At 45.6% G+C, this 25,468-nt stretch overlaps 2 protein-coding genes across 4 annotated transcripts in view; one reads left to right on the top strand and one right to left on the bottom strand.

The window, feature by feature from the left end:
• The window catches only part of PYM1 (PYM homolog 1, exon junction complex associated factor), a 33,254-nt gene extending 15,069 nt beyond the window's left edge, over window positions 1–18,185 (bottom strand). Inside the window, 3 exon segments of the mRNA XM_036251538.1 lie at window positions 10,586–10,698; window positions 15,757–15,853; window positions 18,170–18,185. Coding sequence (XP_036107431.1) covers window positions 10,586–10,698; window positions 15,757–15,853; window positions 18,170–18,185 — 226 coding nt within the window.
• DGKA (diacylglycerol kinase alpha) overlaps window positions 14,576–25,468 on the top strand; it is a 28,031-nt gene continuing 17,138 nt past the window's right edge. Inside the window, exons 1-10 of one of the 3 annotated variants that reach the window (XM_036250895.1) lie at window positions 14,576–14,713; window positions 21,659–21,806; window positions 22,230–22,303; window positions 22,923–23,055; window positions 23,293–23,367; window positions 23,811–23,860; window positions 24,196–24,270; window positions 24,424–24,543; window positions 24,657–24,771; window positions 25,301–25,389. In XM_036250895.1, the coding sequence (XP_036106788.1) occupies window positions 21,743–21,806; window positions 22,230–22,303; window positions 22,923–23,055; window positions 23,293–23,367; window positions 23,811–23,860; window positions 24,196–24,270; window positions 24,424–24,543; window positions 24,657–24,771; window positions 25,301–25,389 (795 nt within the window). In that variant the 5' untranslated portion in view covers window positions 14,576–14,713; window positions 21,659–21,742. Of the gene's footprint in view, window positions 14,714–15,439; window positions 15,541–21,658; window positions 21,807–22,229; window positions 22,304–22,922; window positions 23,056–23,292; window positions 23,368–23,810; window positions 23,861–24,195; window positions 24,271–24,423; window positions 24,544–24,656; window positions 24,772–25,300; window positions 25,390–25,468 lie in introns of those variants that run through there. The other 2 variants (XM_036250896.1, XM_036250897.1) reach the window with 2 other exon arrangements.

Below are 25,468 nucleotides of genomic sequence, written 5' to 3'. Positions count from 1 at the left end.
CAATAAACTGATAACAGTGTTTCAAATGAAGTAGGTCAGAGAGACTAGAGATAAGACTACTACTGATTTCTGGACGAGATGGTGGTGTAGGTAAACACGGTAATTGCCTCTTCCCACAAACACATCAAAATTACAACTAAACTACAGAACAACCATAATTTAGAACTGCCTACAATTGAGCTGAATAGAAGTCCTACAACTAGGGAATTAAAAAAGACACCAAATCGAGACTAGTAGGAGAGGCAGAGATACAGAACTGGCGGGTCCCACAACACATATGGCAGATGATTGGGAGGGATATCTTGGCTGTGGAGGACCCCCAAAGGAGTGAGGAGTTCCAGCCCCACAGCAGGCACTGCAGCCCAGGGTTCCAGTGCCTGAAGGGAAGTCCATATAACTTCAGGCTGTAAAAACTAGCAGGGATTGAGGCTGAGAGAAAACAGAGGCTATGGCAGTCCTCTTAAAGGACTTGTGCACACACTAACTTGGACTCACTCCCTCTGAGCTCCAGAGCTGGAGCAGCAACTTAACAGGCACCAGAGACATTTTGGGAGAAAATGAATTGTTCAGCATCAGGGCAAGAGCTGGGGGTACAGCTTTTACCCAGACAGAAGTGCTGCCAGAAGCCACTGTTCCTTTGATAAGCCCCCCCCACACACACACACACACAGGGCCAGCAAGGGAGTGTCAATCTGAGACTCCATCAACCCGGCTCACACTATTTGTCCCACTATGGTGATTCCCTGAGGCCCCACCCCAACTAACTTTCGAGCTCACCCAAGCTGTTTCCAGTGGCTTTTCCATAAAAGTGGCCTGTCTTGGCTCATGCTTCAGATTTTCCTAAAATCTCTCAAACAAGCAGCATCTGGCCTCAATGAACCCCATACCTCTTGTTAAGCAGCCAGCCTTGGTTCACAACTTGTCCTCGCCTGGGCACCTCCAAGTCCAGCACACATAGCAGTCATCTGCAATTTGCTTTGTTGCTCATGCCAGGTGGCCCCAGGCAGAATATAGGCAGTAGCTGACCTGAGCCTGCACCTCCCAGGAGACTCCAGAGACAGAGCACTAGGTGGACAGCTTCAGACTATGTCAAAGTACCACCACCCAACCACCTCTACAAGTGACACACTCAAACCACAGACTCAGTGAGCAACAGAGACCTGCTAAAGTAAATCCTGCTCTGTGGGGTGGGCCCTGCACAAGTGATCCTCCACAGTGGTTAGAGACTGTAGATCAGTGGTTACAGCAAGCCCTTACAGTCAATTGGCCTGGGGGTAAATCCCTTCCAAAGACAATAAAGGCCCAACTACAAGAGGAGGATGTACACAGTCCAAATGGAGGGAAGAGTATAGAGTGCCCAGCTTGGGTGATCAGGGAAGCTGTGCCACTGGACTCTACAGGACACCTACTCAATTAGGCCACTCTACCAAGGCTGGGAGATGTAGCAGCTCTACCTAATACATAGAAACAAACACAAGGAGGCTGCCAAAATGAGGAGACAAAGAATCATGTCCTAAATTAAAGAACAGAACAAAACTCCAGAAAAAGAACTAAAAAAACAGAGACAGACAATCTACCAGATACACAGTTCAAAACACTGGTTATAAAGATATTCAATGAACTTTCTGAGAACTTCAACAGCATAAAAAAGGACAAGTCAGAAATGAACAATACACTAACTGAAATGAAGAATAATTTACAAGGAATCAACAGTACAGTAGATAAAGCCAAGAATCAAATCAGCGATTTGGAATATAAGGAAGCAAAAAACACCCAATAAGAACAGCAAAAAGAAAAAAGAATCTAAAAATAAAAAAGAGGATAATGTAAGGAGCCTTGGGACAACCTCAAGCATATAAACATTCACATAATGGGGTGCCAGAAGAAGAGAGAGAACAAGAAATTAAAAACCTATTTGAAAACATAATGACAGAAAACTTCCCTAACTTGGTGAAGGAAATAGACATACTAGTCCAGGAAGCACAGAAAGTCCCAAACAAGATGAACCCAAAGAGGCCCACACCAAGATACATCATAATTAAAAAGCAAAAGGTTAAAGACAATGAGAGAATCTTAAAAGCAGAAGGAGAAAAGCAGTTAGTTACCTACAAGGGAGCTCCCATAAGACTGTCAGCTGATTTATCAATAGAAACTTTGCAAGCCAAAAGACTTGGCAAGCCCTGGCCAGTTTGGCTCAGGGGTTAGAGCACTGGCCCACAACCAAAAGGTTGTGAGTCTGACTCCTGGTCAAGGGCACATACCTGAGTTGTAGGTTCAATCTCCAGCCCTGGGTCAGGGTCATATGGGAGGCAACAAATCAATGTGTCTCTCTCACATCTATGTTTCTCTCTTTCTCTCTCCCCCTCCCTCCTTTCCACTCTACCTAAAAATCAATGGGAAAATATCCTTAGGTGAGGATTATTTTTTAAAAAGGGCTTGCAAGAAATATTCAGTGATGAAAAACAAGGACCTAGCAAAGCTATCATTTAGAATTAAAGGACAGATAAAGAGCTTCTTAGATAAGAGAAAGCTAAAAGGAGTTCATCACCAACAAACCAGTATTATATGAAATATTAAAGGATCTTCTTCAAAAAGAAAAAAATAAATTAATTAAAAATATAGCTCACCCTGCTGGTTTTGTTCAGTGGTTAGAGCACTGGCCTGTGGACCAATGAGTCTCGGGTTCAATTCTAGTCAAGGGCATGTACCTCAGCTGTGGTTTGTACCCAGCCCTGGTTGGGGTCATGCAGGAGGCAACCAGTCGATGTGTCTCTCTCACATCAATGCTTCTCTCTCTCTCCCTCTCTTCCTCTTTCTCCCTCCCACTCTATCTGAACAAAAATGGAAAAAAAAATATGTATATGTATATGTATGTATGGATAGATAGATGATAGATAGATGATAGATAGATAGATAGATAGATAGATAGATAGAGTCCGGCCAGTGTGGCTCAATGGACTGAGCATCATCCCATAGACTGAGAGGTCCTGGTTCGATTCCCCGTCAGAACACATGCCCGGGTTGTAGGCTCAAGGGGCATGCAGAAGGCAGCCGATAGATGTATCTCTCTCACATGAATGTTTCTATCTCTGTCTCCCTTCCTCTCTCTCTAAACAATCAATAAAAACATATTTCAATAAAATGGCAATAAATACACATATATTAATAATTGAATCTAAAAAACAAAATAAACAAGAAAAAAAAGAAACAGATTCATAGATACAGAAAACCTTTTGACAGTTGCCAGATGGGAGGTGGGTTGGGGGATGAGTGAAAAAGGTAAAGGGATTAAGGAGTGTAAATTGGTTGTTACAGAATAGTTATAGGGAATATAGTTAATAATATTCTAATAACTGAATGGTGTCAGATGGATGTGAGATTTATCGGGATGATCATTCAGTAAGTTATATGTAATGTTAAATCGGGTGTACAGCTGCAATTAATAGTAATGTACATCAACTGTAATTGAAAATTTAAAATAAAATAAAAAACACTTCCCTAGCTGTTGTTGCTCAATTGTTTGGGAATTGTCCTGTGCACCTGGTTCAATTCCCAGTCAGGGCCCAGGCCCAGGTTGTAGGCTTGATCCCCGGTAGGATGGTGTGTGGGAGGCTGATGAATTTTGTGCTCTCACATCAATGTTTCTTTTGTTCTCTCCCTCTCCCTTCCTCTTTCTCTAAAAGTCAACTTTAAAAAAAGACTACTGCCCTGGCCGGTTTGGTTCAGTAGTTAGAGTGTTGGCCCATGGACCAATGAGTCACGATGTTTGATTCTGGTCAAGGGCATGTACCTCGGTTGTGGTTTGGTCCTTGGCCCTGGTCAGGGTTGTGTTGGAGGCAACCAGACAATGTTTCTCTCTCCCTTCCACTCTATCTGAAGATAAATGTAAAAATATCCTCAGGTGAGGATTAAAAAAAAAGACTACTACTTAGGAGGTCACAGCAATATTTGCAGGATAGAAGAAACTAGAATTTTATGACGTACTTAGAATGACTCAAGTACTCTGCTTGATACTTTGCACATATAATCTCTCTTAATCCATATTAATAATCCTTACATAACAGCAATAATTACAGAATCATTTGTTGAGCACTTTCTATGTGCCAGATATGTACATTATTTCATTTAAATTTTAATTCTCACAATAATCTTACCTTTAGGAGTCAGTACTATTTCACTAATAAGAAAATTAAGGCTTAGATTCCCAAGACTTAAAATTTCTAAGGCCTCCTTGGCCAGTGTGGTTTAGTGGTTAGAGTGCTGGCCTGTGCACTAAAGGATTGCAGGTTCAATCCCCGGCCCAGGTCAGGGCACAAGCGGGAGGCAACCAATGTGTCTCTCTCATGTCAATGTTTCTTTCTCTCTCTCTCCCTTCCACTCTCTCTAAAAAAATCAATGGAAAATATATCCTCAGGTGAAGATTAACCAAAAAAAAAAAAAAGAAAGAAAAGAAAATTTCCAAGGCCATATAGCTAACAAGTATTGAAAATGGGATAAGGGTAATGACAGTGGGAATAGAAAAATATTTTGACAACTGGTGTGTGTGTGGGACAAGGGGCAAGAGAGAAGTAAATGATGTAAAACAATACCCCAAAAGCAGCAAAAACGTCTAGTGCTCTGATTTTGGTTTCCTATACCATTCCCCAATAAAAGGAACAAGGATTCCTTGGAGAAATGGCTGATTCCAGTACTGGAGCAGAAATATGCAAGATGATCCTGGAGCATCTTCTAGTGCCAGAAAGTAAGGATGAGCTAAAACAAAACAAAAACACAAACCTACACTAATGGGATATGCCAAAGGGACAGAGGGCCAACCAAAAGAGCTCCCAGTGTCCAAAGTGGGAACATTTGAGCAATAAAATAAATAAAACAGTATTGTATTATAACCTGAAGTCCATTCTGACATAAATAAATGATTGAATTAATACATGGGGCAGAAGAGACAAATATCCTGTGCAGAAGAATTCCAAATAATGTATGTAAATAATCTGTCTTTAAGGAAGGGAGCAGAACTCTCCACTCTTCAAGTGTGGGTGTTAATCCCAAACAAGAGAAAACTGAAGTTCATTACCATCAAACCAATAATACAAGAACTGTTAAAGGGTCAAGAAGAAGAAGAAAGAAGAAAGAAAGGGGAGGATGGAGGGAGGGAAGAAAGAAGAAGAAAAAAACATGAATAAGCTATCATGAAGAGTATTGTAGAATTGTATACCTGAAACCTGTATAATTTTATTAACCAATGTCACCCCAATAAATTCAATTTTTAAAAAAAGAAAGAAAACATGGTAAAAAAAAAAATCTCACGGACAAAGGCAAACACAATAAAAGCAGTATATCAACTACCACTAAAGCTAGTACAAAGGTTAAAAGGCAAAAGTAGGAAGATCATATATTGTTGTGTAATTACAACAATATATTAAGGGATACAGACACACACACAAAAGATGTAAAAAATAATGACAAAATTAAAAACACAGAGTGGGTGAGTGAAAATAGTAGTGATTTCAGAATGTGACTTAAGCTACCAACTTAAAACAGAGTGCTATAAACATAGTATATATGAAGCACATGGTAACCACCAACCAAATTTCTACAAGAGATATACAAGAAATAAAGAGAAAGGAATCCACCTGGCCTGTGTGGCTCAATGGTAGAGTGTCGACCCATGCACCAAGAGGTCACTGGTTCGATTTCCAATCAGGACAAATGCCCAGGTTGTGGGCCAAATCTCCAGTAGGGGGTGTGCAAGAGGAGGCCAATTGATGTTCTCTCTCTCTCAAATCAATAAAGAAAAACAGAAATTTAAAAAAAGGAATCCAAACACAACACTACAGAAAATCATCAATATATAAGAGAGCAAGAGAATAATAAAGGAACAAAGAAGAACTATAAAAATAATCAGAAGACAATAAAATGATAATAACTATATACTTATCAATAATTACTTTAACTGAACATGGATTCATGCTCCAATCAAAAGAGAAATAGATTAAGTATATGTTGTATACATATACAATTGAATATTACTTGGCCATAAAAAAAGAATTAAATCTTACCATTTGTGACAACCGGGATGGACCTACAGGATATTATTCTAAGTGAAATAAGCCAGAGAAAGATAAATACCATATGATTTCACTTATACGTGGAACCTAAAAAAAATAAATAAACAACAAACAAAACAGAAACAAATTCATAGATATGGAAAACAAACTGATAGTTGCCAAACAGAAGGGAAGTTGGGGGGCTGGGTGAAAAAGATGAAGGGATTAAAAAGTACAAATTGACAGTTACACAATAGTCACAGAATGTAAAGCACAGCTTAGGGAATATAGTTGATAATATTGTAATAACTATATATGGTATCAGGTGGGTATAAGAATTATTGGGATCATTTTGTAAGTTATATAAATGTCTAACCACTATTTTCTACACCTGAAACTAATATAATACTGAATGTTAACTGTAATTTAAAATATTTTTCAAAAAGGAAAAAAAATTATGGGCTACTAATAGTGACTTTCTTCTAATGAATACAGCATGAAAGGAGAAGGAAAAAGAGTAACTTTTATAGTGGAGAAATCTTACAAACAGTACCATAGCCAGGTCATCACGGTCAATATCAATAGTAAAAAATCATTTATCCTTGGCATGATATGATGAAAATGTCACTTTAGCCTGGCCAGTGTGGCCCAGTGGATTTAGTGTCCTCCCATGGATTGAGAGGTCCCAGTTTGATTCCCAGATCAGGGCACATGCCCAGGTTGTGCAGGAGGCAGCTAATTGATGCTTCCCACACTGATGTTTCTCTCTCTCCCTTCCCTTCTCTCCAAAAAAAATCAATTATATATATAAAAAAATAAATAAATAAAATGTCACTTTTCCTCGATGGTCGATCCCCAAACACAAAACTCTAGAAAAACATCAGACAAATTCCAGTACAGGGGTATCCTACAAAATACCTGACAGGTACTCCTCAAAACTGTCAAAGTCATCAAAAACAAAAAAAGTCTGAGAAACTGTCACAGCCAATAGAAGCTTAAGGTGATATGAGAACTAAATGTTATGTGGTGTCCTGGATGAGATCCTAGAACAAACAAACAAAAAAAATTAGGTAAAAAAATAAGAAAATCAGCCCTGGCTGGTTTGGCTTAGTGGTTGGAGCGTCAGCCTGCGGACTAGAGAGTCCTGGGTTCGGTTCCTGCTAAGGACACATACCAATGAAATAAAAAAAATCTGAATAATGTATGAGCTTTAATTAATAATAATGTATCAATATTGGTTCATTAATTGCAATATGGTACCATACTAATGTAAGATGTTAATAATAGGAGAAACTGATTGTAAGGTATATAGTAATTGTCTGTATCATCTTCTCAAATTTTCTATAAACCTAGGCCCTGGCCAGGTAGCTCATTTGGTTGGAGCACTGGCCTGATGCACCAGGGTTGTGGGTTTGATCCCCAGTCAGGGCACATGCAGGGGGCAGCCAGTGAGTGCATGTATAAGTGGAACAACAAGTCAATGTTTCTCTCTCGCGCTCCATTCTTCTCTCTCTGGAATCAATAAATAAATAAATACAATTTTTTCTATAAATCTAAAAATGTTCTAAAATATAAAGTCTATTTAAAATTTTAATAAGAGAGAGAAAGAGGAAGAGAAATAATGCAAAAAAAGTTGATTTTGGGTTGGCTAGAAGAAATAAAAGAAATAAGGGGGAAAAAATTGATATTGATTTTGGTCAGATTGTATTTGAAGTGTGACAATATATCCACAAATGAAAGCTATTTACCAAATAAAAGGGAACTGGCAACTCAGGAGAGAGGTTGGTGCTAGAAATAAAAATTGTAAAGAGTTAAGGAATAAATAAGCAGTAAGGAAATGGAAACAGTATGTATAGTCCTGACATTCAAGAAATCAAGCTGTGGACAGGAAAGAAACAGAAATGATAGACTTGATTTTTCAGTGAAATAGAAAGTGAGGTCATCTGCCACAAGAGAGAAAATTAAAAGGGAGGGCTATGGAGAGCTAGAAAAGGTTGGGGAAATAACCATGGGAGAATGTAAGCAAACCAAGAAAAAATATTTGGAGAGAATCTGTGATCTTTTTTTTTTTTATCCTCACCTAAGGATATTTTTCGATATTTTGTTCAGATAGAATGGGAGGGAGAGAGAGAGAGAAACAGCGACGTGAAAGGGACCATCGAGTGGTTGCCACCCACACGACCCAACCAGGGCCGGGGACAAACTGCAACCGAGGTACGTGCCCTTAGCAGGAACCGAACCCGGGTCTCTCCGGACCACAGGACGACACTCTAACTGCTAAGCCAAACCGGCCAGGGCAGAATCTGTGATCTTGAAGAAGTTAACATTAAGTTATATGACACTGGATCTGCTAGCTTCTATGCTTTTTCTCTAACTATATGCCATGGCCTAGAAGCAGAAGCCAAGAAAACAGTTGATGGTTATAACATGAGTGCTTGCTTAATATAGAAGATCAAAACGAATGAAAAAGGCAATGAGGATAGTGCCATAATGGCTGGTCACAGAGGTCTAACAAGGGCAGCATCAGAGGTAGTCATGAAGGTAGGAACAGACTCATTGAAATGGGAAAAGTCAGGAACCACAGATCCTAACAAGGGCAAAATGCTGACTCTGTCATTGTGAGGTAGTGAAAAAAATGACTGGTAAGAAGGCTAAAGTAAGTGTTGGGGATCACCTGAAGGGGAAGCAGTATCATAGGTAAGGTCCAGGTTATAGTGACTCTGATGTGTAGCTGGTTTGAAAATATTATGGAAAGTCAATGGTCTCATGCTAAGGAACTATCAGATCAATTATCCCAAAGGTGCTGGAGATACTGAGAATGAGAACAAGAAACAGAGTGGAGAAAAAAAAAGATGATGACCATGAGGTTTTAGAGAAAATGCTATAACTGCATAGCAATACCTTCCATGAGTATTAGTGTGACCATGGTGGATCAATGATCTGGAATTGGAAGTGTTAAGGGAAAGCAAATAAGCAATGTGTTTCCTTTCCTTGTACATGGTCATAGAGTACAGAAGATATCCCTTGATGGAAGGGGAGGGTGAGAAGTGATATCTGGATTTTCATTAAATAAGTTTAAGAAAGCAGGTAAGCCCAGGTGTGGCTCAGTTGGTTGAACCTCATCCCTCACCCCAAAATGTCAGGGTACACGCACAGGCTGCAGGCTTGATCCAGGTCAGGATGCCTGAGGGAGGCAGCTGATTGATGTCTCTCTTACATCAATGTTTCTCTTTTTCTCTCTCCCTCTCCCTTCCTCTCTCTGAAATCAATTAAAAAACAAAAAACAAAAAACCACACTTAAGAATAAAAAGAAATGTACTGGAAATTGAGTAATATTTTCAAAGCACACATTAAAAGAAGCTAGTTGAAGAAGGACCTACTGAGTAGAGCAAGAGGTTGTACCACTTTAAAATGTGAGGTTGGGGAGAGGCAGCAGAGACCTGAGTTGTCATTAGGTATCATAGGAGAGGTGGGTTGGGGTGTAAAGAACATGAAAAGCAGCAAAGCAAGAAGCATAAATGGCACATTTTAAAACAGACCATATGTACCGCAGCACAGGCACAGTGTCACTTCTACAGAAGACGACGCATACACAATGAGGGCTACAAAAAAACAACACAGTAACTTGCCTTGCACAGCATTTTATAAATTGCTTTCACATATACTATCTTATTTGGTTATCAATGACTAGATATTACTATGCACATTTTCCTAAAGATGAGGAAATTAGGATGAGGCAAAACCACAATGAAAATCTTGATTTTCAGTTTTCAACACATAAAGCTCACATGCACAGTAGACACTTCAGCATCTCAATCAGCAAGACTGGGCATTCTTCTCTAGCCAGAAGGAGTAGGGGTTCTATCAACTTGTCAGGGGGCTGGAGAGACCACTAGACACATTCCTGGATTGCCTTCTTCCACCTTAGATCCCTCAATTCCTAACACTATCAACAGACAAGGTAGAAAAGGGTGGGGCCATCAAGGAAAAAACTCAAGCAGAAAGTTATATTAGGGTTCTCCTCCCTTCACACCTCTGGACCAACAATGAAGATGAGGGAGGGAGTGGAAAAAGCACTGTGTAGCAATGAGAAGACCTACAGATAACAGGTTCCAGAAAAAGAATTAAAACGTGGCTGGGGTAGGGCAGAAAACAGGTATGGCTAAAAGATGGGGGAGGGGAAGAATGGGAGGGCAGGAATTGGAGGGAACTAAGAGTGTAGAAACCCCAAAGCCTGGAGAACCCAAAAGAGATACTGGAACTTCAACGGCTAAAGAAAATCTGAAGGCCCGTGACGGTCCTGTAGTAGGGACCAACACTGAAGGACCCCAGGGTTTGGGTGACCGGAAACTGAGACCCCTAAACTCGAGACCAGAAGGGGGCGCAGGTAACACCCCGTAGGAAAGAATGAATGGGAAAGGCGGTCCGGAGGGCGGGGCAAAGGAGGGGCCCCGGGATGGGCGGGGCACAGACCCTTTTCCAAGTCCGAACCCCTGCCCCGAGAGCCCGGGGAGAAGCGGCTCCGCGCCTCCCGCACTCACCGCCGGTCTCGTCAGTTACATAGGGAGTCGCCATCTTGAAAACGCAAACCACTTCCGGCGTGAGCGGGCTGGGGTCCCGCCCCCCTCCCCACCGGAAGTGGAGTCCTGATCTTAGCAAGCCACCATTTTAGTCTTAAAGGGAGAGGACACAATTTCACGGACGAAGGTGGAGGAAGGAGGAAGAAGGGAGTAGAAGCTGAAGAGTTTAGTAAAATAAAAATAGTGGGCTCTTCTACTGCCACTGATACCATTATTGAGAGCCTGTTTCATGTAAATCAGTCCTCTGGTCGCCGAGAAAATTCTGAGGCACAGCCCTGTCCTCACAGGCACTCTTCGTCCGTCCAGGACCTGCGAGGGAAAAGGGGCTATGCCCACCTGCACCCGGAAAGGGGGCCTGATAAATGAGCCAAAGAATATTCAGGCCCTGGCCTGCGCCCAAGTCCCAGGACGACTTGGGGACATGGAGCCGGTCGGCCAAACTCCGGGAACTCACTGGGGGCACACTAGTGTTGTTGGGGGGCGAATGGAAGACCCCTAATCCTCTCTTAGAAGGTGGACCGTCGAAGTCGCGAGCCGATTGCCTCCGTTCGTCTGGCTCAACTCGCCGGACAGACGCGCGCGAGACGGCGGAGGGCGCAGCGGTCGGTCAGCGGGCTTGGCAGCCTCGGGGTTGCCGGCGGCGGGCCTCGCTGGGCGGGCAGCCCTCGCCTGGCCCTGCCCCTGGGGCGGCCCCGGAGACTCAGGTGGCGAAGTGACCTCCGCTCATTTGCTCTGGCTTTCGACGCCGGGAGCCTCCCGGGGCTGGGCCCCAGGGTCAGAGGGCAGGGTGTAGGCTTCTGGACGAATCCAGTTAGTACTCTAATTCATCTCTTCCCAGTCTGGGCGATGGGAATTGAAAGGGGGCAACTCGCCAGTAATACGGGCCCATACGGTCACACCTTTCGCAGTCCTGCCCAGCCCCGTACCTTCCTGCTCTTTATAGAAACACAAAAGTTCTCCCTCCCCCGTTCTTTTCTGCAGCTCTTGTTCCTTCAGGGCTAAATCCTGCTAAACTCGTTTCCCCTCCAGCCTGGGAGGGGCCAGCTGCTGGTTCCTCTCCTCAGGTGTCACTTCTGCCCTCCCCCAACCCCATGTTGCTTTTTCCTTATCAACCCTTTTTACTTTTCTTCAAATCCCCTACATTGGTTTAGGTTACTTTGCAACAGTAGCGCTGGAACCAGGGAGGAGGAAGAAGGCAGATTAATGACCACCTCCAACACTAGGTTTCCTACTCCACTTAAAAAAAACACAAAAACTGCCCGGCGGGTGTGGCTCAGTGGTTGAGTGTGATCCATGCACCAAGAGGTCGCCCGTCGGATTCCCGGTCAGGGCTCATGCCCAGGTTGTGGGCCTGATCCCCAGTTGGGGGGCGTGCAGGAGGCGGCCAGTCGATGTTCTCTCTCATCGATGTTTCTATCTCTCTCTCCCTCTTCCCTTCCTCTCTCTCTAAAAATCAAGAGGGAAAAAAAACAAAACTGTGCTCTGGCAGGTTTGGCTCAGCAGTTGGAGCGTGGGCCTGCAGACCAAAGAGTCTCAGGTTTGATTCTGGTCAAAAGCAGGTACCTCGGTTCTGGTTCCTCCCTGCTCTGGTCAGGGTTGTAGGGGAGGCAGCCAGTCTATGTGCCCTTCTCACCTGGATGTTTCTCTCTCGCCCTCCTTCCACTCTATCTGAAGACAAATAGAAAAATATCCTCTGGTGAGGAGTAAAACACACACACACAAAACTGATTCCAGTGGCTGACTAGGAACATCCTAAGGCTTTAAAATGAAGTTTCAGAAGTTTTCTGGGGTAACAGCTTGCCTTCCTGTCCTCCACCTCTCTGAATTGTGTCATAGGCCCAACTCAGAAGATCTCAAAAAGACTATAAAAACGTATTTGCATTCAATACCCAATTATTGCAAGTGTAATACTACCGTTTTTAACGCCTGCTCTTGCACCAATTGTGCTTCATTCCTGCCAGGTCTAGCATCCTGTCCTTAGTCTTTTTTTTTTTTTTTTGGTATGTGCCCCTAGCGGGAACTGAACCCAGAACTCTCTGGTCCGCAGGCGATGCTCCAGCCGCTCCTGAGCCAAACCGGCCAGGGCCTGTCCTTAGCCTTGTTACTAATGATTAGAAGTAAGTGTGTGTAATGAAGCCCCTAAAAACTAGAGGGATGCATTGGTCTTGACCACTACCTGAGGAGTACAAGTACTAGTCCTACTCAGCTGCTCCATGGAACTTTCTGCAAGAGGGAATCCTAAAGTGGCCTCTATTGACTACCCAACCAACCGTTGGCCCCCCTCTATGCCCTGAGACATCCTGCCTCAGCTCTGGGGTTGACAGGAAGTGAAACTTAGTTGTCTGCCTAGCAGACCTGCCTGGGACCCAGCCCTGGGCCCGGATGTGGCCCCGCACCTTGAGGAGGAAGAGGGGAAAGAAGCTGAGGAGAACAAGTCTGTTGTTTTTTCCTTTCCCTTTGTTCATTGCGGTTTCTTTCTTTCTGATTTTTATGATGTGGTTGATTAAAGAAATGAGCACCTGGAACTATAGTCATTAGACGCCTTCTCCTTAGATGTTACTTGGCCTTTCTCCCTCACACCCCTACCAGTAACTGACTTGGGCTATGACGGAGTACAGATCCTAAAGAAGATGCAAAGAAGCCTAGAGTATGACTGATTTCATTTCATTCCTTATTAGAGAGATCACCTCATGTCTCACTTTGAAGTCTCAAATAATGTGTTAAAAGGAGACTCTTTAACTTCATATAAGGACATATCTGATGATGGAGTGAGAAATACTGGTCATACATAGGGTGTATCACTGCAAGTGTTATTTGCAAGGAAAGTTGAGTGCTTTAAGGATTAGTTTCATTCCAGTAATTCTAGATGAGAGGTTCATGGGCAGAAAAACCGATTGGAAGAGGGTGCAAAATAGGCCTTCAAAAGTACTTATGATTCCTTCTGACTAAAAGGTCATATAGGAAGGGGACATGAAAGATGAGGAGTGGCAAAGTCCATGTCTTTTTAAAATCGGAGGGGAGCCCTGGCTGGTTTGGCTCAGCAGTTAGAGAGTCGACCTGTGGACCAGAGAGTCCCAGGTTTGGTTCCTGCTAACCCTCGGTTGCAGTTTGTCTCTGGCCTCGGTTGGGGTCGTGTGGGTGGCAGCCAGTTTATGTGTCTTTCTCACATCGATGTTTCTCTCTCTTTCTTCCTCCCTCTGTCCCTCCTGCTCTATCTGAAGATAAACACAAAAATGTCCTCAGGTGAGGATTAAAAAAAAAAAAAAAAATCAGAGGGGACAGACCCTCTCCAACCCCTACTTCAGATCTCCAGTTTAGATGTAATAATACTCCCAAACCCAAACCTTATTACTCAACAGCTATATTTCTGATAAAATGAAGAATCTCCCTGCCCGGCCAGTGTAGCTCAGTGGCTGAGGGTAGACCCATGCACCAAGAGGTTGCTGGTTGGATTCCTGAGCAGGACACATGCCCAGGTTGTGGGCCAAATCCCCAGTGGGGGGCATGCAGGAGGTGGCCAATTGATGGTCTCTCTCATCGATGTTTCTTTCTCACTCTCCCTTTCTCTCTCTCTCAAATCAATAAAGAAAAAAAAGGAGGAGTCTTCCAGCAAGCCTGTCTTGAAACAATAACTGTTTAGACCCCTCTGTTTCCACTAGAGGTCCTCATGTATTCATTCCTCCTCTTCAACCCCCACCAAAGTATGTATATATTATATGTGTATGTACATACACACAACGTTTACAGAATATACACATACACCCTCCCAGTCAGAGTTGTCCCCTCCCCCTTTCTTCCACCACCAGGTGTAAGAGGGAAGATTCCAGGAACTCAAGCCTTTGTTACTGTGCCCTACTTCAATGAAGGGTAGGAGGGAGTTAGAGGTTGGGGCGGGGCTAGAAAGCAGGATGCCAGGGCCCCCAGTTCCTACCAGTAAGTCCCTAGGCCTCTGTCTCTCACCCATGCTCTACCAACTTTGCTAACAGAGTCTTAACTCCAGAACAGATTCCAGACAGGATAAGCTGAAAGGATCTCTTTTCACTCCTACTTTTGGCAAAGGCCTTCTATACCACCTGCCACTGCCTGCAGGTAAAGTGGGAGGGTTAGGGCAATAAAAAAAAAAAAGGTGGAACAAACCAGAGTGCTCTTTGCACCTAAACCTCCACCCCAGAATCCAGAGTAATCTGAGTTTTGAGAGAAGGAAGTGTCCTTAGACTTAGGAAAACAAGGTTGAGACATCTGGGGTCTGGGTTTTACGGAGGTGAGGAACCTGGAGGCAAAAGTGGGCAGATTCTCTCAAGTAATGTGGGGCCCAAGAGGGGGAGGTGTTTGGGTCTTGGGGTGTGGAGTCTGGAGCTCTGGCCCTGCTGCTGTGGGATCTCTTGAGTATGAATTTAGTCAGTGGTGGATGGAAAGGAGGTGGGAAGGGAAGTTCTCCCGCAGCAGCAATTAGGAGAGGGTGAGACGTTGGCTGGGTGGGCGGCAGACAAGCTGTTCCACCAGCGGTCCCGCCCCCATTGGTCTCCCAGGGGTGGAATGAAGGGGGAAGCTGTGAGTGATTGGAATGAAGGGGAAATAGAAACAGTGCCGGTGGCCCCAGGGCGGGAAGAAAATAAGAAGCGTAGGATGTGGAGAAAGAGGCACAGACCAGAGCCCTGGAGATACTCGGGAGAGAGGGAAACGAGGTTTGGTGGACTGGAAATGTGGGCCTCTCCAGACTGGCATCCTGGTATTGGGGGCGCAGGGCGCGGGCGCGGGAGGGCCGGCCGGGTGGGGGGCGGGCAGCTCTGTCGTCAGGAGAGGGGCGGCCCCGCGGCGGCTGTGTCTGCCTGGCTCGTCCCCTCCAACCAGCTCCGGCTCCAGCTCCCGCGCCGGCGCCGCGCTTCAGCTCCGACCGTGCACACTCCACGGGCAAGGTAGAGACCCCGCGAGCCCCCCGCTGCCCGTCGTACCCAACGGAGAAGGAGGGGCGGGTGCCGCGGGAGGGGAGCCCCTCGGGCTGGGGTAGGGCTGCTGGGCGGAGGAGGAGGAAGCGTGACAGCTGGAGCGGGTAGCTAGCAGGGTTAACGTCAGGACGCGGGGGCAGCAGGAGGGCTCCGCCAGAGCTCAGTAGGCAGCGTTCTCCCCAAAACCTTCCCCTCCATCCCTCTCACTCTCTCGGAGGGTTGGTGAAGCTCGGCTTCCTGGGACCTGAGTCCAAGGAAAGCCCGTTTTGGAACCTCCACAGCGCTGCACGGGTGGAGAAGGGTTCTTGTTTGGCCTCCCGGTCCCTAACTTTCCACCCCTATCTTTTCCACACCTGTCACCGGGAAGTTTCTGAAACTGCTTGGGTCTGAGTCCCGTTTTTCACTTTTAAGTGGAGGAAATTAGCTTTACTGAGGAAGAAATGCAAATATTGGGCATCTCCTCACCCTCAAAACGAATGAGCCCACATCCCCCAACTATGCAACATCAGAACTTCCTCCTATACTATAAAATGATACCCCTCCACACACAAACACCACCCCTTAATCAGGCAACACTGCCATCTGTGCGGTTTGTGGAAGCTTAATAAATTTTGAGGCTTCAAGCCAGCAAGTCAAATGTTTCCCTCTCTGGGACCACCAACTAGTGGCAGGGATGGGCAGGGAAGAATAGACCCTCCCTCCGTCCTGGGAAAGAGGATGGCAGGCTCTGGTGTGGTTACCAGATTCAGAAATCCAGGTAATCAGTCCTGGGCCCTCAAGGACCAGTGCCTGCCCCTTGGGGTTCCTTGCTGGGTCAGCCTGAATGTTCTGGGGAACTAGCTGGCTCTTGAAGTAATGGTAAATTTATGGGACTTGGAATGTGAGCAGTGAGTGTTGCAGTTAAAAGGGAAACTTTAAATTTTTTTCTTTATTGATTTTAAAGAGAGGAAGGGAGAGGGAGTAAAAGATAGAAACATTGATGAGACAGAACATTGATTGGCCGCCTCCTGCATGCCCCGCACTGGGGATCGGGCGCTCAACCTGGGCATGTGCCCTGACCAGGAATCGAACCCGGGAGCTCTTTTATTTATTTATTTATTTATTTATTTTTATTATTATTTTTTTTAACCCTTACCCAAGGACATTTTTCCATTTCTTGTTCAGATAGAGTGGGAGGGAGAGAAAGGAAGAGAGAGAGAGAGAGAGAGAGAGAGAGAGAGAAACATCGACGTGAAAGGTATACATCGAGTGGTTGCCACCCACATGACCCAACCAGGGCTAGGGACAAACTGCAACCGAGGTACATGCCCTTAGTGGGAACCGAACCCGGGTCTCTCTGAACCACAAGCCGATGCTCTAACCGCTGAGCCAAACTGGCCAGGGCAGGCGAGCTCTTAATTAAAGCATGGGCCCACTCTCAACCACTGAGCCACACCGGCCGGGTGAAAAGGGAAACTGTAAATGTTAGCACTGGCTTTGGAAATCATATTTATCTTTTGGCTACCAGCAATTTTAGTATTTAATGTTTAAAATGAGATCTAGAAAACCAGAGGCACTAAGATTTTGTTGTTGTTAATCCTCACCCAAGGGTCTTTTCCCATTCATTTTTTAGAAAAAGTGGAAAGGAGGGAGAGAGAGAGAGAGAGAGACATCAGTATGAGAGAGGCACATCACACGACCCTATTGGGGCCAGGGATCGAACCTGCAACCCAGGTACATGCCCTTGACCAGGGATCAAATCTTTGACCCTTCAGCCCGAGGGCTGATGCTCTAACCACTGAGTACCAGCCAGGGCTAGAGGCACTAAGAGTTAATGACATGGACTAATGTGTAAGGACAGACTGTGTAGAGTCTGAGTGTAACCCTGAGAGGGTTGCTCTCTCTCAGGGCCTCAATTTCCTCCTAGCTCTGAGAATGTTCTAGGATTCTCTGCCTCAAAGTCAACTAACTTTTTCACCCCAAGTTGGAAGAGGCAGGCAGGGAAACCAGAGGAGGGAAGGGAAGGGTGAGTCACAAGTAGCTGGCGGCAGGCAGTTGACCCCACCCTCCCAGCCCTGGCAGTCGCCTAGACTAGTCCAGGTTATAGACTCGGGGTTGGGATGGAGCAGGAGGACAAAACTGGACTTGTTACAGGTCTTTAAGATTCCAGGATCCTGCCCTGGCTGGTTTGGCTCAGCAGTTAGAGCGTCAGCCCATGGACCAAAGAGTCGCGGGTTCGATTCTGGTCAAGGGCATGTACCTTGGTTGCAGTTCTATCCCTGGCCCTGGTTGGGGTCATGCGGGAGGCAACCAATTGATGTGTCTCTCTCACATCGATGTTTCTCTCTCTCTCTCTCTCTCTCTCTCTCTCTCTCTCTCCCTCTCACTCTATCTGAAAATCAATGCAAAAATATCCTCAGGTGAGGATTTAAAAAAGAAAGAAAGGATTCCAGAATTCTGCAGTTTGTTGCCTTTCAGCAACAGGGGCAGCTAAACTTTCTGGCAGAAAAGTCAGGAGGACAACTAAAAAGATCTCAGGAGCCCTGTGTCCAAGGTCCCAGCCCAGGGGTATCCCTGGACCCTGAAAGTCTAGTTTCTAGTCACCTCCTCACCCTCCCACAGGCAAAATGCAGCATCCTGAAACTACCTGTCTGTGCCTGACACAGGGGAAAGGTGCACAACTGCACTTCACTGCTGTTGGGAATCCCTAGAATTTATGCCTTCCTGGGTCAAAGACATCATTTTTCCTAATCTCTAGATGTATGTTTCTCTAGGTACCACCCTTGTATTATAATAAAATAATAATAGCTAACATTAATAGAGCCCTTTTGTGTCATGAAGTTTGCAAAGTATGTTGCATGTATTATGTTATTTAATCTCCACATTGTGATTAATTTTTGTAGGTACCTATTTTACCAATGAGGAAACAGGTTCAGGGAAATGAAATAACTCACCAAAAGCTAGGATTCTAATCCATGCCTAATTCAAAAGTCCATTATCTTAACCTCTGCTGTGTACTACATTTAAGACCTGGGAGCTAGGAAGGGTCTTTTGTTGTTGTTGTTGTTGTTGCTGTTAATCCTCACCTGAGGATATTTTCCATAGATTTTTAGGGAGAGTGGAAGGGAGAGAGAGAAAAATCAATGTGAGAGAGAGACACATCGATTGGTTGCCTCCGACACAACTCTGACTGGGGCCAGAGATCTAACCTGCAAACCAGGTACATGCCTTTGACCAGAATCTAACCCTCAACCCTTAGGTCTTCAGGCCCATGTTTGTTTATTTTTTATCCTCACCAGAGGACATTTTTGCATTTATCTTCAGATACAGTGGGAGGGAGAGAGGGAGGGAAGAGAGAGAGAGAGAGAGAGAGAGAGACATCGATGTGAGAGAGACACATTGACTGGCCACCACCCATACAACCCCAACCAGGGTCGGGGACGAACTGCAATTGAGGTACGTGCCCTTAGCGGGAACCGAACCCAGGACTCTCTGGTTCGCAGGCAGATGCTCTAACCGCTGAGCCAAACCGGCCAGGGTGGAAGGGTCATTTTTAAAAAAGAGACAAGAGAGAAGTATCATGTCCTATTGTCCCTTGTTTGCTCTCTCCCTGTCACTTTCTCTCTGATTCCATTTCCTAGAACCTTGGAGCCATCTAAGAATCCCCAGGGGTAATCAGAGTGGCTAATTAAGCCACACAGGCCCCATTAGCCATAAGACTATTATATATTCATTAGATCTGTTGGCAGTAGAAGTTGGATTATAGTCATTGAAAAGGGCCAGAGGGGTGTAGTCCTTTCTCTAGAATATCAGTGTCCCAGGGAGCCCCGAGAAGAGGAATGGTATACACATAGAGGTGGGCTGCAAAGATGTCCCTAGGGCAGAGGCTACAGAGTAGATTCTTGCACCATCAGAAAAGAAATTTTCCTAGGTCCTAACTGCCTCCTTGAGCTTAAATAAGTGGACAGAGAGGAGGCAGAAGGTCAGAGCTTTGGATGGAATACAATACTAAGTGCGTTTTAGCTTCATTCATTTAACAAATATTTATTTAGCAACTACTATATGTGTTCCAAATTGTCTTATGGATTCCCCTGACTGTCAGGACGAACTCTCTGGCATCCCATTTAACCATATTTGGATTAGTGTTCCCAAAATATGACTCCTTATCTTTACACAGCTATTTGTACAACCCATATGGAGCACCTACAACATGATGGGCATTGTTTAAGGTATTGGGGGTACAGTGATGACTAATACTGACAAATTCCTGCCCTTGTGGAACTTACATTTTGGTAGGAGAAGACAAACAGTAAACAAAGAAGAAAATAGATGGGTACAAGATTTATCAGGATGATCACTTAGTAAGTTATATAATGTCTAGTCTCTAGGGTGTACATCTGAAACTAATATAATATATGTCAACTGTAATTGAAAAATAAAAATGATTTAAAGAAGAAAATTAATTAGCAAGATAATTTCCAATTGTGATACGTTCTATAAAAAAAATAAAGGAAGGTGCTGTGCAAAGGAGGGGGCTACTTTAGGACAGAATGATCAGGGAAATTCTCTTGGAGGAGCTGACATTTCAGTTTAGGCAAGAAGTCAGCTCTGCCAAGAGTGTGGAATGCTGTTCCGGGCAGACAGAACAGTAAGTCTCATGGCCCTGAGCAGGGAAGAACTTAGTATGCTTACAGAACAGAAAGGAGGGCAATGAGACTAAAAGGCAGTGTGTGCAGAGGAGAGTGGAACAAGAAGAGGACAAAAAGACAAGCAAAGGCCCCTACCACACAGTTCTTGGGTTGAAGCTTTGGTTCCTCCATTTATCACCTGCCTTGAGAAGTCCCAACCTCCTGGAGCGCTAGTTTCTTCATCTGTAGAATGGCTGTACCAATAATTTTTTATCTTGTAGAATTTGATTTTAAATGTTAATACAGTAATAACTACCATTACTTTCAGGCCTTCTATATTGTCGGGCATTAAGTTGGTACTTTATACATTATTTGACAATACTCACAACTGTGAAAGACAGGTATCATTCTCTCCATTTTACAGATGTAATTTGCCCAAGTCACACAGTGGTATCAGAGCTAAGAAAGGAACCCAGATATGACTAACCCTAGTTCTGTTTGACTCCAAAACAGTGCTGTACTATGCCGTGCTATACTAATGTGAAATATTGTTATTGCTGTTTTCCTCAAGGCAAGTTGCCCTCTGCTACTTTGCTGCTGGGCCAGTGGTCAGCATGATCCACGTGATGGCTCCTCTTTGGTCTCTGGGTGCCATAGATAAACGTTGGGGGCTCCCTAAACACTGTTAGTTAATATAGGAGAGTAGAAGGAAGACCCCGGAATCGGAGACTCCTTAATTCAGCTCAACCCTGCTGCAACTGGGAGGCCAGGCAGATAGATGCTCAGCCTTCTTCCCCTACCTCCTCCCAATCTCACGTGCGTGGATTCCCCCCTTCCCCAGTTGAGCCCGAGGGGACGCAGGCGAGGCGGGGCCGGGGCTGGGGACCCGGCCAGAGCTGGTTCTGTGTCGCGCGTCAGAAGCGCTAGAGGTCGTTGCAGGGCGTGGGTGGCTCGGGGAGTGGGTGGCGGAGCAGGGCTGGGGACCGAGTTGGAGGCGGAGCAAAATGGGGTCGTGGCCCGGGAGGCGTGCCGGCAACTCTGTGAGAACCACCCGGAGGGCCGAGATGGAGAGCTCAGGCCCGGGAGAGACTGCAGAGATTGGGGGTGGCGGGAGAAAAGGTAGAAGCAGGCGAGAGACACACTCACGAAGTCATAAACACTGGGAAAGCGGGGGTGGGGGCGGGAAGGTGAGGGTGGTCAGAGATGAATTAAAACAGATGGGGGGAGGAGGGAATCAGAGCTGTAGACGGATCCAGAAATGGAGGAGAGAAAGATGAGTCAGAAACAGAGACAAAGGACAGACTCTGTCAGGGAGAGATAGAGACATATGGAGAGGAACACAAGGAAAGAAGGCGATTTAGGGAGAGATTCAGAGAAAATAAAAGAACAGTGATGACAGTGGGAGTGGAGAATTAACTGAGTAGACAGAACCAAAGAGACTCTGCTGGCTCTTTCAGCCACATGCTCTTGTCATCTTCCAGACCTACCCTTGGAAGCGGAGGTCCAGGCGCCATAAGTACCTCTACCAAGCTGCCCTTGTGGTCATCTTTACGAAAAAAAGAAAGATGGCCAAGGAGAGGGGCCTAATAAGCCCCAATGATTTTGCCCAGCTCCAGAAATACATGGAATGTGAGTCATCCAATCCTTTAGTTCTGGAGACCTTACCCCAGAAAACCCCTCCTCTTCCTTCTCTTTCTCCCTCACCCCCCACCCCCCCCCCAGTTTCCCCACTGGCTTTGAACCAGTCAGCTCCTAAGATATGCCTATGACTGGGAAAGGAAGGAGAGGGAGATGGGGAGATGCCTGGGGTTTCAGCCTTCTCTGAACCTTGACTGCCTGCTCCAAGTCTCAGAGAAGAAAAAAGAGGGATACCACTTTAGAGGATCTAAAATGTTTTTCTTTTCTGTATTTCTGTGTACTTCAGAATTTCTCTTTTATTCATCTCATTTGAATCTTTTTTCCTGTTGGATGTCTGGGTGGGACACTGGTGGAGGACAGGCAGGGAGAGCTGAACTAGACTAACACTCTTCTTTCAATCTCTTCACACGTTAGATTCCACCAAGAAGGTCAGTGATGTTCTAAAGCTCTTTGAGGATGGTGAAATGGCTAAATATCTCCAAGAGGATGTGAGTGGCAGCTGGTAAATCTTTTCCTGGACCAACTCCTCCATCTTTGTTTTTGCTACACCATTAAAATCCCCAACCTCCAGGGATTATTCTGGGTTCACCCCATGCTCTCCTCCCTCGAGATATCCCAACATTCATTGTTACTGCAGCTATTGCTTTAGAACAAGCAAGGGATTCTACTAATTCAGGACTCAACTCAAGAAATCATACTCCTGCCCTGGCCAGTTTGGCTCAGCGGTTAGAGCGTTGGCCTGCGGTCCGGAGAGACCCGGGTTCGGTTCCCGCTAAGGGCACATACTTCGGTTGCAGTTTGTCCCCAGCCCTGGTTGGTTGTGCGGGTGGCAGCCACTCGATGTGTCCCTTCACGTCGATGTTTCTCACTCTCTCTCCCTTCCTCTCTCTCCCTCCCACTCTATCTGTACAAAAAGTGGAAAAAATATCCTCGGGTGAGGATAAAAAACAAACACAAAAAAACAAAAAACAAAAAAAAGAAATCATACTCCTGCCTTGGATGCTTCTCAGCTTTGCACTTACTGTCTCTGTCCCCACTACTCCCAATTCTTCAGTCCCTAGCTCCCATCCTGCAGACTCCCCGGGATAATGGTTGCTCTCGTCGTAGGCCATTGGGTATGAGGGATTCCAGCAATTCCTGAAAATCTATCTGGAAGTGGATGATGTTCCCAGTCACCTAAGCTTGGCACTGTTTCAATCCTTCCAGACTAATTACTCCTTAGAAGAGACTGTAAAAAAAGGTATGGCCACATAAGTGGGAATGGCTGGGCCTCCTGAAGAAAAGTCATGGGATTTGGGGTGAGAGTTTAATTGAGTCATATGTTGGGAGTAGGGCTGGGGAAGAAAGGTAGAGGTTAGCCCAGCTGAGCTGGAAGAAGGAAAGTTAAAGGTAAGAGATGGGACAAACCAAGGAAAAAAAAAAAAAGCCAAAGTGGAGGAAGCCCCAACCTCAAATCTGCTTTACTTTTTGTAACCAGATGTGGTATGTCTCAGTGATGTCTCCTGCTACTTTTCCCTTCTGGAGGGTGGCCGACCAGAAGACAAGCTAGAATGTGAGTTGCCATTCTGGACTGGGGGAGGGGAGGAAAGGTGAAGAGAGAAAGAATGTTCCCCAGCCTTCCTTTTCTCATTTTGTCAGGATTCCTAAAGACTGACAGGGCCAGACAAAGGTGGGGCCAGAAAGTCGGCCCATTTACTCTGTTCCTCCAGACTCCTTATACCATCCACCATAGTCACCCCAGTTCCCATGTCTTGTACATTTTTATGTAGGTGGCCTGGGGTGTTCTTGGGATGTGGAAGGAGTGTACTATCTCCTCTATCAGGCTCACCAAGGGTGGAATCCAGGCCTGTTTCCCCTCCGTTGTTGCCTCCTTTTTTAATCCCAACCCCAAGCTCTGGGCTCATCCAAAAGTTTTCTCCCTATTTCTTTGTCTCCCCTGTATTCTGTTATGAATTCTTTGGGTATCACTCACAAACTGACCCTGCCCCCCCACAGTCACCTTCAAGCTGTACGACATGGACAGAAATGGGATCCTGGACAGCTCAGTGAGTTGGGGGACCTGTATGCTGGGCAAGGGAGTATGTGTCCATTTGTCTGTGCCCTCCTGTCCCGACTTTTCCAGGGTCTTACGAAACAGAGGGAGCTAAATTTGGGAGTAGGTCCCAAGCTCTTGACCCCTAAAAGAGGAGGCTGGAGACATGAATTGGGGGCTGCCTTGCAAATATATGAACACACATAAACCCTCATTTATTTAACAAAGGCACCTGAGAATGAGAGGTGGGTCTGGGGGTGGAACCCAGAACTCTGATTTCTAGAGGATGGTTTGAATGGTGGTAGTGAGGTAGGATATGGCTGTGGCTCTTACTCTCTTGGCTCTCAGGAAGTGGACAAAATCATCATACAGATGATGCGAGTGGCTGAATACCTGGATTGGGATGTGTCTGAGCTAAGGCCGGTAAGGCAGCTTTTCCTTCATGTCCCTTCTTGTATTTTCCCGTGGTGAGTCCTACTTTACCCCATGGCTGGGCTGGGTATCCTAGAGGGCCGTGGAGAGGTGTTAGATCTGAGAAGCCACTCACACCAAAAGTCCCTCCCATCCTCTGCTCAGATTCTTCAGGAAATGATGAAAGAGATTGACTATGATGGCAGTGGCTCTGTTTCCCTAGCTGAGTGGCTCCGGGCTGGGGCCACCACGGTGCCATTGCTAGTACTGCTGGGTCTGGAGATGGTGAGTAGGAGAGACTTGTGGGGATGGTTAAGACACCTGCCTTGGGTTATGCTTGCCAGAGATTAGTCCTCAAAGGTCTTAGACACTCCCTAGCATCTGCTGTGCTCTCCTAGACCCTGAAGGACAATGGGCAGCACATGTGGAGGCCCAAGAGGTTCACCCGACCAGTCTACTGCAACCTGTGCGAGTCAAGCATTGGTCTTGGCAAACAGGGACTGCGCTGCAACCGTGAGTGACGGGGCCTGGGAGTGTGGGAGCAGAGGGGCAGCCCAGCTATCTGCAGGAGCATGACACTCTGAACTTAGTGAGGCCTGGGTTTGAATTCTGAGCTCTGCCACTGACTAGTTATGTGACCTAGTTAAGCCTTAGTTTTCTCAACTGATAATGAGGTGATTGTGAGCATTAAATAAGTTGATACAAGAAAAGTGCTTACCTGGTGCATGTACCTACTATTAAGTGTGCAATAAAAGTTATTATTATTGTTGTTTTATCTGGGCCTCCTTTGCATCCAGCTCGGTAATTGGCACATGGATAGAGTGAGAGTAGGCATGCAGTAACAATTGCTCTTTTAGGGGGAAGAGTGAGCAAAAGTCTCTTGGAGGTGAGCCCCCATCCCAAACTTTAATTCTCTACCATACCCTTACAGCAAGAGATTATATGTCTTGTTTCAGTGAGTGATCCCACCTCACCCCCAGGTAAGGAGGAAATAGAGGGAGGGGCTGCAGCTAAGGCTCTGACCTTTTTCCCCCTCGCCCAGTCTGTAAGTACACCGTTCATGACAAGTGTGCCATGAAGGCCCTGCCTTGTGAAGTCAGCACCTATGCCAAGTCTCGGAAGGACATTGGTGTGAGTGACCCCATGCCCACCCCATTATCACCCATAGCCTGGCCCTGACCCTTGGTCCATTGCAACCCTCAGCCCTTCC

Source organism: Molossus molossus, unplaced genomic scaffold (assembly GCF_014108415.1).
Source record: "Molossus molossus isolate mMolMol1 unplaced genomic scaffold, mMolMol1.p scaffold_m16_p_10, whole genome shotgun sequence".
Classification (NCBI taxonomy): Eukaryota; Metazoa; Chordata; class Mammalia; order Chiroptera; family Molossidae; genus Molossus; species Molossus molossus.
This window is presented reverse-complemented; position numbering and strand designations above follow the sequence as displayed.